At 39.2% G+C, this 15,642-nt stretch overlaps 1 protein-coding gene across 9 annotated transcripts in view; it reads left to right on the top strand.

Annotated features, from left to right (window-relative positions):
* Positions 1 to 15,642, top strand: part of NCKAP5 (NCK associated protein 5) — a 974,188-nt gene that overhangs the window by 872,219 nt on the left and 86,327 nt on the right. For 8 of the 9 annotated variants that reach the window (XM_045034779.1, XM_045034780.1, XM_045034778.1 and 5 more), the window contains one exon: positions 4,126 to 4,201. In XM_045034779.1, coding sequence (XP_044890714.1) covers positions 4,126 to 4,201 — 76 coding nt within the window. Of the gene's footprint in view, positions 1 to 4,125; positions 4,202 to 12,235; positions 15,088 to 15,642 lie in introns of those variants that run through there. The other variant, XM_045034786.1, reaches the window with a different exon arrangement.

Here is a 15,642-nt window from a genome sequence, read left to right as displayed (position 1 = left end):
CCCATAGTGTGAAAAAAATCACATATGCTAATAAAAAAAGCATCAAATACTATCCCATGAAAATGATACGGTGGTGATGAAATAGCATAAAATAGTACAATAATTACGCAAATTGTTATCATCTTATTAAGTTCTGCAAAAGGTTGTAATTTCAACATCCTTAATTGAACAGTTCTGTACTAAATGCATTTTGATGCTAATAAGAAGCATGCATATTTTGCCCTCCTCCTGCAAATTTTTTTAAATGACTAACTTTTCTAAAAGTAATGCCTTTTAGAGTTTTCCTTCCAAAGATCGCTTCTTGTCTCACTTAGGTTCATTATATTGTGTTCTTTTGCAATAAATGTTGACAATACAGTGTTGTTTTTTTGGGAAGCAGTTTATGTGGGGATGATTTATAGAAGACATAGAAGCAGAATTCCAAATGAAGGGTATCCCCAAATGTTGGGTATGTGTCTGTGTGTGCGTGTGTTGAATTATTTTTTCCATTTTCCTCCAGGGTCCTTTGTAAACTCATTCCTCCCTGCCTTTTCTAATTGTAGGGGTGAATAGAATATAATGGGCACAGTGACACTTTACTGGTTTCCTGTTAGGGATTAGTATTTGGTACAGTTCTTGACTACAACTGCAGACCCCAAAAGATGGACAGAAGTTGGAGGTGTACCATTAGAAGGCCCCTGACATACTGACAACAAACTTAAACCGAAAATAGCCCATAGTTATTGCTTGAATTACCTGCTACTTCTTATCAAATAGGACATTACTGACATTAGGTTGTGTCTGTTTCTGGTAGAACAATGCTTGAGAAAATTCTACATCTCTAATCACTTTTCTGAGCCAAACTTCTGGGTTTTGTGACCACTCCTATCTTTGAAGGGCTTCGTCACGTGAAGATCGTCCCACTTGTGCCTGTCTTTGGCAAATTCTTAATCTTGAGTTGGCAGCCCCTGATCCCCAGCAAAGTTCCTACAATGACTCACCAATACCCAGACCCTGTGCGATCAAGAATGAAAATTCATTTTAAATTCAGCCGATGAAAAATATAATTAGCAAGGGGAATATGCTGCCAAAACAAATCATGCCCCTCATTTCCATAGGCAAATGGATTTTTTTTAATTCCTCGCCACTTCACGTTGGAATCTACTTGTATAGATGATTAGAACCAACAAGTATGCCATTCTGAGGCATGCCTCATTTTCCACTCCTTTGCTAGTTCTTCACCCATCTTTGGATTTTCCTCTCATGGGTCATCTACTCCTCACGGGTCATCAGCCTAGGAAAGCTAAAAGAACCAGGGACCTTGTCTACAAGCCCTGTTCCTCTGATAAATACCCAGAGGCCACGTTTAACATTTGCTGTTAAGCACAGAACACCCTAGAAAAGTTCTGACAGAGAGCTGGAAGGTAGGACAAAAGGATGGCCTTTTTCTTTCTGTCTTGAATATGATACTTGGAGAAAAGTGGTGGTGAAGTTCCACAGATTGGTTAGGAAACAAGAAGGGAAGGGAAGCAGGGAAGTTACACACACACACACACACACGCACACGCACACGCACATGTGCATGCACACACACACATACATACACTCGGAAAATTTTTGCTACTCTTAAATAAAAATGTTGCTTATATGTACGTAGAGTACTGCCTACATATCTAACTGCCAGACACTAAAAAAATATCCTAGTTCTTGGGAAGGTCTAGAAAGGACATCTGTGACAGTATCATGCACTATGAAAAATTTAATTATAGCAATGAATAGGGGCCAGGAGTGCCCCCTCTAAAACTGAAATCCTTTCTGACCTTGAAGAGATCACTAACCCTGTATGAGCCTCTTTTCCTCATCTGTAAGATGAGAATCTTATTTTAATTATTGGAATCTTTAGTTTAGAATCTCACAGGCTGATAAAGATGATGATTCATCTACATTCCAGCAGGTTAGCAGGGCACCCCCAGTTTAGGAAAACCTAAAGGAAATATTATTTTACATAACAGGTAAGGAAAAACATTAAATATGTTGGCATAAGAGTTGGTATGCACTGAAAATACAAACAGATTTCCTTGATGTGTCTATAAATGAGGTTGGAAGCTTCAGATTGGGTTGACGGAAATGAAGGTGTTTTGGGATCCCTTTTTCAGTGAGTCTTTTGATCACCTTGTCACAAACAGATCCCTGAGCTAGGCAAAGCTTGGAAGGCAAATAAGTAACACATTAGCCTTGCTGATGCTCATGGCATTTTTCTTCTCTGCTGTGCATAAATGTCCACTACTGAAAACAGAGATTATTGATGAAGCCTTCCCCCCCACCACACCCTGCCCCGTTCCCTAACTTTCCTCTTCTGGACATGCTAACAAACAGGGGGATGCCTGCAGAGCAAAAGGCTGATGAGGAAAGAAAGTGAGGAAGCATGGCCTCTGGATATTGAACCCTTGGTCTCTCCTTGTGAGGTTCAGGTAGCCATCTACATACTCTCTTGAGTCCACCACCGTCTGACTATCAGCATATACAGAATAAGCACCAATTACATTCTCATATTGGAACTGCAGTCTTAAGATATAAATATTGGTCTTATGCCATTAAATATGAAAAATAGGTAAAAGCTAAATGTATCTCAAGGTCATTATCCACCATATGACTTTCAACATTGCAAGTATGAAATAAGAGTTTCTTGGCATTCCACTCAAGCCCCTGCACATGTCCACTGACAGCCTCTAATGCATGTGCCTAAGCAGAACTCCATTGCATTCAGTGCATGGTTCACATCATTATCATTGGCTGCCCAGGTGACCGATGGGGATATATTTTAAAAGGGCTTTTTGGGTCATTCTGCCAAGGACCACAAGCTGCCTTGATATTGAAGCCAAGTCTACTGGCATAGTCAAATGGACATTTGAGAACAACAAATTTCCCTCAAATGAACACAAATCCGGAGTCGGTACTACTGAGTTTGAATCCTGGTTCCACCACTTGGGTAATTACTTGTCTGTTTCTTCAGGAGGAGGAGGCTAACAATAGCACCTAGCATTATTCTAAGGATTATGAGATCATAGGCATTAAGATCTCAAACAGCTCCTGCTCTACAGTATTTAAGAGCTTGCTTTTTAAATTATGGCTGGTACCGGGGCACCTGGGGGGCTCAGTCGGTTAAGCATCTGACTCTTCTGCTCAGATCATGTTCTCACGGTTTGTGAGTTTGAGCCCCACATCGGGCTCTGCACTGACAGCTAGGAGCCTGCTTGGGATTCTCTCTCTCTCTCCTTCTCTCTCTGCCCCTCCCCAACTCTTGCACTTGCTTTCTCTTTCTCTCTCTCTCTCTCTCTCTCTCTCTCTCTCAAAATAAATATACTTAAAAAAATCTTAAATTACGGTTGGTACTGATAATGTTATTGTTGCTACTACTGTCACTAGATTGAGAAGGAGGGGACCTGAGTTGTAATCCAGCATTTCCACTTACAATATGTTTATGGAAACTTACTGGATCTCAGAATTCTCATTTGTAAAACACTGTGACTTTATTTAGGTCTCTAGAGTTCTGCTGAATGCTACCCCATTCAGCATCTGGATATTTCAACTGAAATATAAGGGGAATGTTTTTGACCTAAAAAATCGATATAAATGTGTCACTGCTCTAGTCCACTAAGCATACATCATAGTCACCTTATGTTTCATCACAAAAAGAACAAAAAAAAATAATTTTCTTAGAGAGTTACATTCCAGGAAAGGGTCAGGAGATCTAAGTATATTTCTTTCTTCTTATTAAAATAACTTGTGGTGAAAGTCACTGTCTCTGGAGGAATTATATGTCCTTTGACTTTAATTTTTCCTAACAGCTATGACTTTATTAAGTATTAAAAGCCAAAGCTATTATCTCTAAATTTTTTTGGAGAATTAGTTACCCTGAAAATCCTCATTTTCAGGTCTGGGGTTATGTTTCTGAAAATATGCTCTTGTGATTAAAACTTGTCATAAAGCCAAGCGAATGAAGAATCTTTGTATACGTATATGTACATACACACGCTGACTCACACATGCCCACATTTGTTACAGAACCAACCACCATTCTGAGGATTGCGGACAATCTGTTGAATGTAATAAAGAAGAACTTACAGTATTTTCTTCTTGCCGCAGATAAAAGAAGCAAGCGGAGACCTGCAAGAGGATGAAGATGTGATCGCGGAGCCCACATTTCAGAGCCACATCATAGGTAAACATCCACGTCATGTATATCTTCATGGGTGATATTTTTTTAATGCAACCTTCTTGCAGACACAGTGTGTTCGTACAGAGCACGTCCCATGCCTCACCTCTGTGAGCACTGGGTCTTAACCTCTCACACAGGCTTCCTTTTATCTTCTCAGACATTGGAAGCTACCATAAAGTAAGTGGTTCAAAGCAGGACCTATAGAGAAAACATGCGTGTTTTCAGAGCAATGCGCTGCAAACTGATGAGAAGTAGGTACTTGTCAGGATGAAATGAAAACAATACTGAGTGTAAATAATTTCTCTGAGGAAAAAAATCAACTTTGAATTGATCCAGCTTCTATAATTGTCTCAAGAAGCATTCTGCACAACTGCCATAGAAATGTGGGGTGGTAGCTTTCTTAAATGGGATCATTTTTTAATTGAATATGTTTTACGCACAGAACCTAATAGATTTTGGTGTACATGGCTTGCCGAAACTTCACAACTCATTTTCTTCATCATTTCTGTTAGAACCCTGATTGCAAGTATCCGTGTGTGTGAAATAAGTTTGATTTGTCAGCTATTTCTTAAAATCGTGCCTAGGCCTAGGTGGAAGGAACTCAGCTTCCCAACACGAAAAGACTTTGCTGACCTTTTGCTGACCTGTTTTCAGCAGCCAGGAGGTAACTGGTGGAGTAGTTGTCTGTGACTATAATCCTTGTCAGGTGATAGCAGCCACCTTGGATGATGACAGAATTAGTTTTTCCTCAGGCTCTAAAAATAGCTATGAAAGCAAGCATGCCAATTAAGGAGGTTTACACCAGATACCAAGGCATGATGGAATAATTTCTTCCAATCACATTTGGGTATAGCAGTTGATATCGAATCCTATGTTCTAGGGCATGACAGCCCCACACATTTGTGGTTTCTAGTCTGGTTAGAATATCCACTGCTCCTGTATCTTCAGCTGCCAGCTCCAAGCACCTCCCCACTCTTTGGGTCCTATAGAGACCCTCCATGGCTGGTTTTCTCGTGTACCCGGAAGTCTTCTGCAAACTGTAATTTACAGTTTCTCTCAGAGAGTTATTGTACCCCCACAGCTTAATGAGACCGGCACTCCATTATTATTCTTTCCATTTGTAATTGAGGAGCCAAAAACCTTAACAAACAGCTGAGTGAGTGCAGTCTGAATAAGATTATTATTCCAAGAAGACATCCTTTATTATAGTTGTCAATGTAAAATGCTTAAATTGGTATCAGTTCTGTGTAGCTAGCTAATATGCAAGTTAAATATTGTTTAACAACCTTCAAACATGACACTATGTAATGCCCTGCTGGATCATCATTTTTCTATAATGAGGTGTTCTCGGGCCTGTAAAATAACATATAAAATTAGAGGCTGATTTTTTTTCAAAAGAACTACAGTAATGTATGCTTTCATAGGCTAGTGATTTTTTAGGTTTGCATTGTTTGACCCAATAGCTAGTCGCCACATGTCGCCGTTTCAGGTTCAGTTCTAATTCATTAAAACTATGTCATATTAAAAATTCAGTTCCGGGGCGCCTGGGTGGCTCAGTCGGTTGAGCGTCCGACTTCAGCTCAGGTCACGATCTCGCGGTCCGTGAGTTCGAGCCCCGCGTCGGGCTCTGGGCTGATGGCTCAGAGCCTGGAGCCTGCTTCCGATTCTGTGTCTCCCTCTCTCTCTGCCCCTCCCCCGTTCATGCTCTGTCTCTCTCTGTCTCAAAAATAAATAAAAAACGTTAAAAAAAAAATCCTGTTCCTCAGTGGCACTGCACACATTTCAAGTGCTCACTGGCTACATATCCTATGTGGTCTGTGTGCACATTTCCATCATCACACAGAGCTCTGTTGGAAAGTGCTGCTTTAGATTAGTCTCCTGGAAGTAAATTTGGACCATGCTTATGACAGAGACCTGACCTGGTCTTCACACTATGGAGATTTATCTCCTCAAACTAGGGGGGAGCTATGTGAATAAGCTGCTATCAGCTACCAATAAAACAACAACTGCAAATCTGAGTAATCATTATATGGAATAAAGCCATTTGATCATTTTACACAATTAAAAAAACTGGAAGAAGGAAAACATGACAGATGGGTAGCAGCACAACAATGTTATCAAAAGCCCTGGCTTTTTGTCCTCAGACCTGTTGGGTTGCAAATTGATTTCCACCACTCTGGGCATTCCTTTATATTCAAGGCGCAAAGTGTAAGGAAGAGTAAAAGCTCCATCACAATCCACCCCCTAGGCTCCATCTTACATGTCGTTGAGGAGAACCAGATTATAAAGACAATCCTAGCTGCAAAGGATGCTGGGAAAGTCAGTATATTGCTACTCTTTATTGCATAAGGTAGCAGAGAGAACAGGGTTGAGAACATTCCCTGGGTTAATCAATCCATAAGATCACTGCAAACCTTGTAAAAACTTCATCCATTTGAAGACTGAAGGAGACTCAACAAACAAGTGGGTATTTCTCTTTATTCCACAAGAATGACTGAGAAGGTATTTTTAGCATGCTGGTAAACCCAATATTCTTCATTTTGTCTAAGCTAAGTATTGTCACATAGCCTCAAAATGTTATATAAGCATAGAATATGCTTTGCAACCGAGCAAATCTAAATATGTTATCCTTCTAACCAAATAACAGCTAATGTCATTAACAAAGAAGAATAATCAGAAAATTTGTGAATCTGAATGTTTACATTTTTGTCATGTTAGTTTAATCAAAATATTAGGAGTTGGTTATAACATAAAGTAGTGTTAACTAAGCCTGCTTTATATTGAAATTCAAGATTCATAAATTAACTAAAATAATACAACTAGATTTTTTTCTTTAAAATCACCCTGATAAATGTCAGACTTCCACGTTAAAAAACAACAAGAAAATGACTAGCCCAGCCTAATAGAAGTGCTAACACAAATGATCACAAAGCTCATATTTCTAATTGTTCTTTCCTGCTAGTTAACTATAATAGGTTCACCCTGTGTATTATATTAATTATCTAATGGGATTAAATGATCAGTAGGAATTCAAAAAACATTGTTTCATATTAAGAACACTGGCCAGTGATAGTATCAAAAATAATCCTCTAAGCAGAGGCAGAGGATCTGGAAATTCCTCTAAAGAGGAGGATATGTCTTTGAGGAGTTTAAGGAAGAAACCAAGCAGAATTGAATGATATCCAAGAAAACAAGGATTCATGGTAGGCTATAGTGAAATGAAGGATATGTATTATTTTCTCCAAATTTAAAAGAGTTACAAAGAATAATCTGTCCAATAGCCCAATGGTCAAATGTCCCAGTGCCCCATGGCTGCATGAAATCTATTTACCCTCCCCTGTTGGCTGGTTGACCTCTTTGTCTCTTAGTTCTAAAGGAAGGCTTCTGGCTCCTATGACCAAAGGAGAGCATGACAAAGGGCATTGTCTAGCCCCAAGAATCTGGCTTTCTTTGGGTAGCTCTGTGGAGTTGCTTGGTACACTCCTACCCACCTCAGGAATTTCCCCCAAGTGATCTTTCTGTCCTCCTCCTTTTTCCATTCTTCCCCAAACTGGCCTTAGCCAGCAGCTAATATATTATGCAGGAGGATAACAGGTACTCAATAAAGATCTCCTTTGACTTACTTATCAGACTATTCACCAGTTTATTTCCATTTTCCCGGGACATTTCATTTCATTATCCCTTGCTCTCTCCTAGACTTTAGCTAGCCAATCTGGTAGACTAACTCACATCAGTGGAGTAATAGGTGAAGCGGGTATCTTTTCAGGTCACATATTTGCATTATAACAAAGACTCAAGAAAAGTTTTACCTCCAGTTAAGAGGAACTCTTGAAACTTTTATTAAAGTTTCAGGCATTCACATCACTGCTTTGAGCAAATTATGGGGTGAGGAAGAAAGGACAGAATTAACCTGATTTCAGACAATAAATAGCACAAGGCACAGTGCCAGGGAGGAAAAATTATTTTGTCATATAACTGTACTTTTGAGAAATAGACTGCCTGAAGGCTAAGCAGTGGGACAAAGCTGTGTTGAGCCAAGTAGAGAAGATTTAGATAACTGGCTACAATCACCATTTCACCTCTGCCTAATATACAGACCTGGTTCTCCTAACCTTTTCTCACTCAGCCATACAGCATGGAATCCACATCGCATTGTGCCCAGTCTGGAGTTTGATACAAACAGAAAGGATGAAAGGGTCATATGACACATAGTTTCTATTGTCACATTCCAATGAAGGTCAAGGAATGCAGTAGCTTCTTCACACAGCAGAGGAGAGAAGGCCTGGACTGAGGTCAAAGTGTCTCTGGCTGTGGTTCTTAGGAGAGAAAGAGAAAGTCTCACAGACTCTTGAATCAAGTACCTCAGTTACATGGAGAATTTAAGAATCAAAACCTAGATGTGGATCTCATCTGAATAGAATGAGTTCTGGAACCTATCTTATTATATTAATATTGATGTGGTTTGGAGTGTTGGGGTTCAGAGCCTACGGCCAACATTCTTGAGATGTCTTCGGTGTAAAAAGGTGGTTTTATTAAAGCATAGGGACAGGATCATGGGAAGAAAAAGCTGCACTGGGGCTGTGAAGAGTGATCATATAAGATTTTCTGTCCTATGGAGGGGAGATATTAGGGCTCTAGGAAATTGAGTCTATAGGTTTCTAGAGATTGCTTTTTTCTTGTAAATCATTAAGACAGTTGCAAACATATTGCAACGTGGTTGGGGCTAGGGGGTGCAAGGGTGTTAGCTTTGCTTTGTCCTTAGCTTGCCTTTTGCTCCCTCATCAATATCAATGACCTAATACAATATGGTCAACCGTCATTATCTGTACATAGATTATACAGCTTGAATTACCCAGACCACAATTATTTTCAATCCAAGACTGGATTGCCCTTAATTATTAGTATCAGTAAGGTTAGATTCAGATGGAAGTGAACGATACCCCAAAATACAGCGGTTTAAATAACAACAGAATTTTCTTGCTGTCACACAGGACAGTCCAGAAGAAGGTAATCCGGGATGTTAGGACAGTGCCAGACTTCTCCTATCTTGCCCCTCTGGTTTATATGTTTTCCATTCCCAAGGCCACTTCATGGTTCAAGATGGCTTGAAAAACCATTCACTTTCCAACCAGCAAGATCCCTTTGTGAATACTTCCTAGCAGTTGACCCATGCCTTCTGCCATTGGCCAGTATGTAGTACATAGGATAGGAAACATGCCAGGCAGCAAGCCATATGTCCAGGAGGAAAAACAAAAAAGGAAGTTCTTTGGAAGAAAGGGGCAATGGCTTTCAGAGGACACATACCATTTTTAGCCTGCTGCTCACCCCCTACCAAGCTTACCTCCTTGGTAGAAACATAAATTGTCACTGTAATTTAAGAAAACTATAGAAAATAAATTTGAAGAGTTTTTGAAAAATACAGAATTTTAATGATGTATGCTTAGTTTTTGTTTTGCATGACCTGAACAACCACTCTCTATTAGTATAGTTAATCTTGAGTAACTTTTTGAGAAAATATATTGATCTGGGATTAGTTTGCCACCACTGTGTCTATGAGTAATATATACTTAGTCACCCATAAAGTATATAAAGGCTCACATAAATCTTCTCTGAAATATAATGTATCTAGAATTTTCCTTTCTCTAGAATTAAAACCAAGAGGGTACCAGGCCTTTCAGGACTATAGGTGCCGGTCAATTAAAGTTAATGATAATAATCTGTCTCATTTTGAGAATATTACCAATTTTCCCCACTGAGAAAACTTGAAAAAATTTAGGAATTTTGTATACAGGGAGTGTCATTCATACTAAAAATAAAATTAAAGCATATTGTAGAAACTTGATGAGACTTTTACAACTTTTGAGTAGATGGCTGTTTAAGTCAAATATCACATTTTAAATAGTGTGCTGACATGTTTAAGCTTAATTGTAGAAAGGGCGAGTTATTGATCAAAACAAAATGTGAGTGGGAAGTACAAATGTTCTCTATAACAATTTTAGTAAATGATGTTCTGTTGACTGCTAACAGACTGGCACTGAACTGAGAACTATTTAGATAATAATGTCTATGGATGGGGAATAAGATGGAGTAGTGTACCTAAATTGGACATCTAAGAGGTACTATAAAGTAATAGCTTGGGAAAGGACACTTCCCTGTGACTACATAGAGTTCTGCAATTTACAACTGCAAGTGACAAACTCTAAAGGGGAAGCTTTGCATCTGACAGCCTGAAATATGAATCCACCTGTCATGAAGGTAGAACCATGGAAATAGGACCATCTGATTTCTTCTGACAAGGACTGGAAAGAGTAATATCAATTCTCATCCATTGAATATCCATTACATACTAAGTCCTGTGCTTGGAATATTACAGGTCATCCTCCTTGGTTTTGCTTTTGTTTTGTTTTTTTTTTTCATTCCTTTGTGGCTGGGTTTCTGTTGTTGTCATCTGTAAACTTGTTTCTGATAAGTACTTTCCTCTAACTACCAGAGAGAGTCACTAGCTGAGGCTCTGATGGAGATTTCTGTATTTATGAGCCTACTAAAGTCTGGTCTGTGACTCCCTTCCTCTGTTTGTTTGTTTTTCTTTCACTAGAGATAACTAGAGATAGAGATTTGTAGACTTGGAGAGTTGAATGTATGACTTTTTTTTTTTTTTTTTTTTTTTTTTTTTTTTACTCCTGGAAAATATTTGCTCCTATAGATTACACCAGGAAGCTGAGTTCTATTTAGGTCCACAAGCCTATACTGAGTATCTTCTACAAACCACGACCTGGGTTAGATGCTGGGGATATGGAATGAGTAAGACACAGTGCCTCTACTCTGTGAACAGCCATCTAATAGGGACACAGAAAAGCCAACAGATACACTGTGATCATAGATTAAGTTACAGGAATACTCTGCATACATATGAGTGTACAGATTGGTGTAGAATCCAGCTTTGGTAAAGCCAGGAAGGTTGATTTTCATGTGTGAGGAAAAGACAGAAGTAAGAGAATAAGATATTGAAGTTAAAGTGAATTTTCCATTTACACCAGTGTTTCCCAAACTTTGCTGCAAATCAGAATCCCCTGGGAAGTCTTTAAATATGCTGACACCCAGGTGCAGCTGAATGGCTCAGTCTGTTAAGAATCTAACTTTGGCTCAGGTCATGATCTTGTGGTCCATGGGTTTGAGCCCCACATCAGGCTCTGTGCTGACAGCTCAGAGACTGGAACCTGTTTCATGAATCTCCTTCTGTCTCGGCCCCTCCCCCCCAAAGTAAATAAACATAAAAAATTTTAAATATGCTGATGCCCCGGTCACACCCCATAACACATCACAAGCTCTGGAGATAAGAGCTACCCATTAGTGTCTTTAAAGATCCCCAGGTGATTCCGGTGGGGAGAAAGGTTTGGGAACCACTGCGTTAAAGGTTGGGATCTCATCAGCCAAGGGGACAGGGAGATGTCTTTCAACTCAAGGGCAAGAGGGTAAGCAAAGGCCTGAAGATAGGAATGTGGCATACTGCAAGGGACGATAGTTAATGGAACACCAGCTTGGCTAGAGTAGAGAGTAATTTTTGAGAATAAGGTACAGATACAGTTGATTTGTAAGATGGGACTAGATTGTGGAGACCTTGAAAGCCAGCCTTAGATGTTTGAAATTTATCCTACAGAATAACACACAGGCTGTGGAGATTTTTAAAGAAAGGTTAACATGATCAGAAGTGGCCATCCAATCACTTTCATGTTCATGTTCCAACTTTTAAAATTGTAACACCTTTTTATATATATGCACCATATTGATTCCTCCTGAATGGTGTGCTCTGATGAATAGAGTCACATATTTACGTGAAAGGGTAGACACCCAGGATTATTTAAGTGTTGCTAAAGGGCTCTCTGCCCCAAAAGATCTCTCCTGGTAGCATATTAGAATTCCCTACCCTTTGGTGACCCCTTTAGGAAAGGCCCTCAAGTGGCTTGTTACACAATACCTGGTCTCTGGAAAGGGTGCACATTGAGCCTCACTGACTAATAACAGTAGTGCATTTCTCAGCTTAGGACCAGCAAGACCCTAAAGGGATGAGTCATGAGGCTGGTATATTCTACTTCCAGGGAACTGAGAATCAGAAGAAGGAATGGCTTGACATTTAGGAAAGGTAAGCATGGTGTTCTTCAGATGGGGATACTCAGCTGCTGGAGGCAGAGGCAGACCTGAAGCCCTAGTGGGTGGCAGGAATTAACCCAGGTGCGAGAAGGGGAAAGGGCTCACCAAATAGGTAATGGTAGACACATTAAATAATTTTTGCCCTTTTTCCCACATTTTTCCAAGGCCTATCACTGTACAGTGTAAGTTGGAGAATCTGAAATAGCTATACATAGACCTCATTTTGTAGAGTTCCCTCAATTTCTTAAGAGGAAGTTCATTCAATTAAAGTAAACATAAGCACGTGTGTGTAACTTATGGCACAGTTAGGAATAGGCAGAAGGTCAAAACAAAGTCAAAAAGCAGAGTGCCTCAGACCCTGAACCAGAAACCTGCCCAGTGTGACAGTAAATTCTGGAAGAAGTAAGATGGTCATATATGAATATCTACTGTTTATTAAAAACTTTCTATATGCTAGGCACTGACCAGCGTGTTTTATGTATGTTGCCTTGCTTTATCCACACAGCAACCCTGCAGCTTAGATACTATGGTCACCCTTTCCAAGTGGGGAAATGGATGTCTTGAAAGGTTGCATACTCTGTTCAGCAACATGGCTGGTATGGAATGGAGCCAGCATCCAAACCCAGCTCAGTCCATAGCTGTGAACCAAAGCAACCCCCAAGAATACTAAATGATGGCTAGGTACTTTTTTGGCCACCTTGCAGGCACCACAGTTCAAGGATCCCTTTAGTAGATTGCTTGGTCAGGGGTTGAAAACTCCAATAAGCCCCCGGTTCAATGAGTGAGATAGTCCAGACTTGACATATACAAGCATATATTACATGAGTGATGGGAGTTTTAAGGAATGAAGGCAATACAACCCACCCCAGGGGAGCAGCTACTTGTCAATTTCCATTGTCACTGTAGAAGAAGGCTGGTCCTATGTAACCAAGTCCTTCCATTTTTCACCAGAAGCCAAAAAATATAGATTTTTATGTGACATATGATACATTTTAAAATGCGGGCTCAATTGTAAAAAGCAAATCTTCAGAGACTTTCTTTTATCTGGCAATATTTCAAATTAGAATTTCAAAGTCCTTTCCCAGAATTTCACAACTAAAAGTGTAGAATATAATATAAAAATACACATATTCTTTTAAATGCATGGTGGAGCTGCCTACAAGGAATGTGTCAGAGGCAGGGACGGCAAGAGAGCTAGAATCCATGGCGGGGAGTGGGGGGAAGTGCTGTAACCAGCACTTACCCACAGGGTATGTGCCAGTGTCTGATGACCAAGGGCTAGGGTGACCAGCTGTCCTAGTTTGCCTTCACTTTCACTTAGTACTGAAGTCCCTCAGATATGGATGACATGGAACAGTTGTCATCCTCCCTGGAGCCTGGTGTTAAGGAGCTAAACTATTGACATAATGAGAGCCCAGGGGCTGAGCAGGGCAAGGTGTTAGATCAAAAACATGCCTTCCCCACCCGCATCAGGCTGGATTCCCAAGAGCAGTGGCAACAAACCCAGAGGAAGACCGTAAGGATAAGCTCCTAACTTAGCCTCAACTCAGTCTTAACTCTAGCTGAAGAAAGAAAGAAAAAAAGGAAAATAAAAAGTCTCCTCTGAAGATTGAATCCTTGGCTCACACTCCTGTGGATCAAGGCACTCATTCACTCTCTGTGTCCCCTAAATCCCCCAGCTTGAATTTTTTTTAAGTGTTCTGAACTGTGCTTTTAAATACTACAGAGAAGAAACTGGAAGAAACTGGAATAGTTGAGACATGAATGGCAGAATATTAATATTTTTCGAGCTGTGCAACCCCACTGTTTGAGAATATTTGAAATTTATCGTAATGAAAAGTTTTAAAAAGTGCAGACTCAAGGTGATAGTGCTTGTAGGAATCTGACAGAATCCAATGCAGATCTTCTCTTGATGCAACCACTCTAAACTTTACACACGGATAAAATTCCAAGGAAGATTAAATCACAATAGAAGATCACTAAGAAGGGGAAATAACAATTTCATTAGCGAGTGGCAGGGAAGAAAAAAAAGGCAAGCTATAGAATAAGTCCTGCATTGACTGCAGAATTGAGAATTATCCAATAGAGAATGTAGAATAAAAATATTTAATGTATTCCAAGTAAACACAAATGGAAATGAACAGTAACAAAGGAGCAAACAAATGAAAGTTTGATATCAAAAAAGGATACAAAGAACTTCAAAAAAATCAAAAGCTGTTAGTATTGATTACCAGTGATGAGAGTGTTACTCAACTAAAAGACAGAGTTGAACAATTATATACAATGTGTCACAGAGAACCAAGGGGGTGGATAAGTGAAGGAGAGGGTAAAATACATTAAGAGGTGATAAAATCCACATGCATCTAATAATAGCTCACGAAGGAGGGAATGGAATGAGCAGGGTGAACATAATATCAAAAGAATTCATGACTAAGAATTTTCTAAATTAAAGAAAGTTACTGATTCTCAGTTTCAGACAGCCAAATTAGTTCCAAGCAAGATAAATAAAAGGAAACCTACACATTGGGATAGGGATTTTATTTCCTTCGGATACATATCCAGAGGTGGGGTTGCTGCATTGTGTGATACCTCTATTTTCTATTTGGAAGTAAAGTCACTATCTCAGAGTGACATTTGCGTGTCCACATCCACTGCAGCGTTATTCACAGTGGCCAATATATGGAAATGATCTAAGTGTATCAACAGATGAATGGGTAAAGAAATTGTCATGTGTATGTATGTATGCATGTATATGTGTGTGCATATATATATATATATATACACATATATATATAATACACATGTAATCTTTTAATATTCATTTTTATTTGGATAGCCTTATTACAGTTTTGTTTAGTTTTGCTCATTATACAACTAGAATCATACTGTAAGTATTCTGCATTTGGCTTTTTTTATATCAACATTGTTTTGCGATGAATCTTTGAGGGTACATGCACCTGCTATTTATTAGTTTTCACTGCTCTATAGTATTCCATAGCATGCATATTTTAAAACTTATCCTTTCTACTGTCGATGAACATTTGGATTGTTTTCCATTTTTTTGTATTATGACAATGTTTCTGTGGTCACCGTGCCATATATTCCCTGATGTCCTTGCCAAGATTTTTTGAATGGCCATGTCTTTCAAACTTTTAGACCAGTATCCACTGTAATAAATGTTTACATCATAAATCAGTACAACTCTGTAGATGAGCTTATATATAAATTTAATAAAAATGTCATTTTTTTACTGTAAAAACAAAAATAACATGGAAAGTTGATGAGTAACATGAAAT

The sequence above is a fragment of the Felis catus genome, chromosome C1 (genome assembly GCF_018350175.1).
Source record: "Felis catus isolate Fca126 chromosome C1, F.catus_Fca126_mat1.0, whole genome shotgun sequence".
Classification (NCBI taxonomy): Eukaryota; Metazoa; Chordata; class Mammalia; order Carnivora; family Felidae; genus Felis; species Felis catus.
The sequence above is the reverse complement of the archived record's forward strand: the minus strand, read 5'-3'. Positions and strand labels throughout refer to the sequence as shown.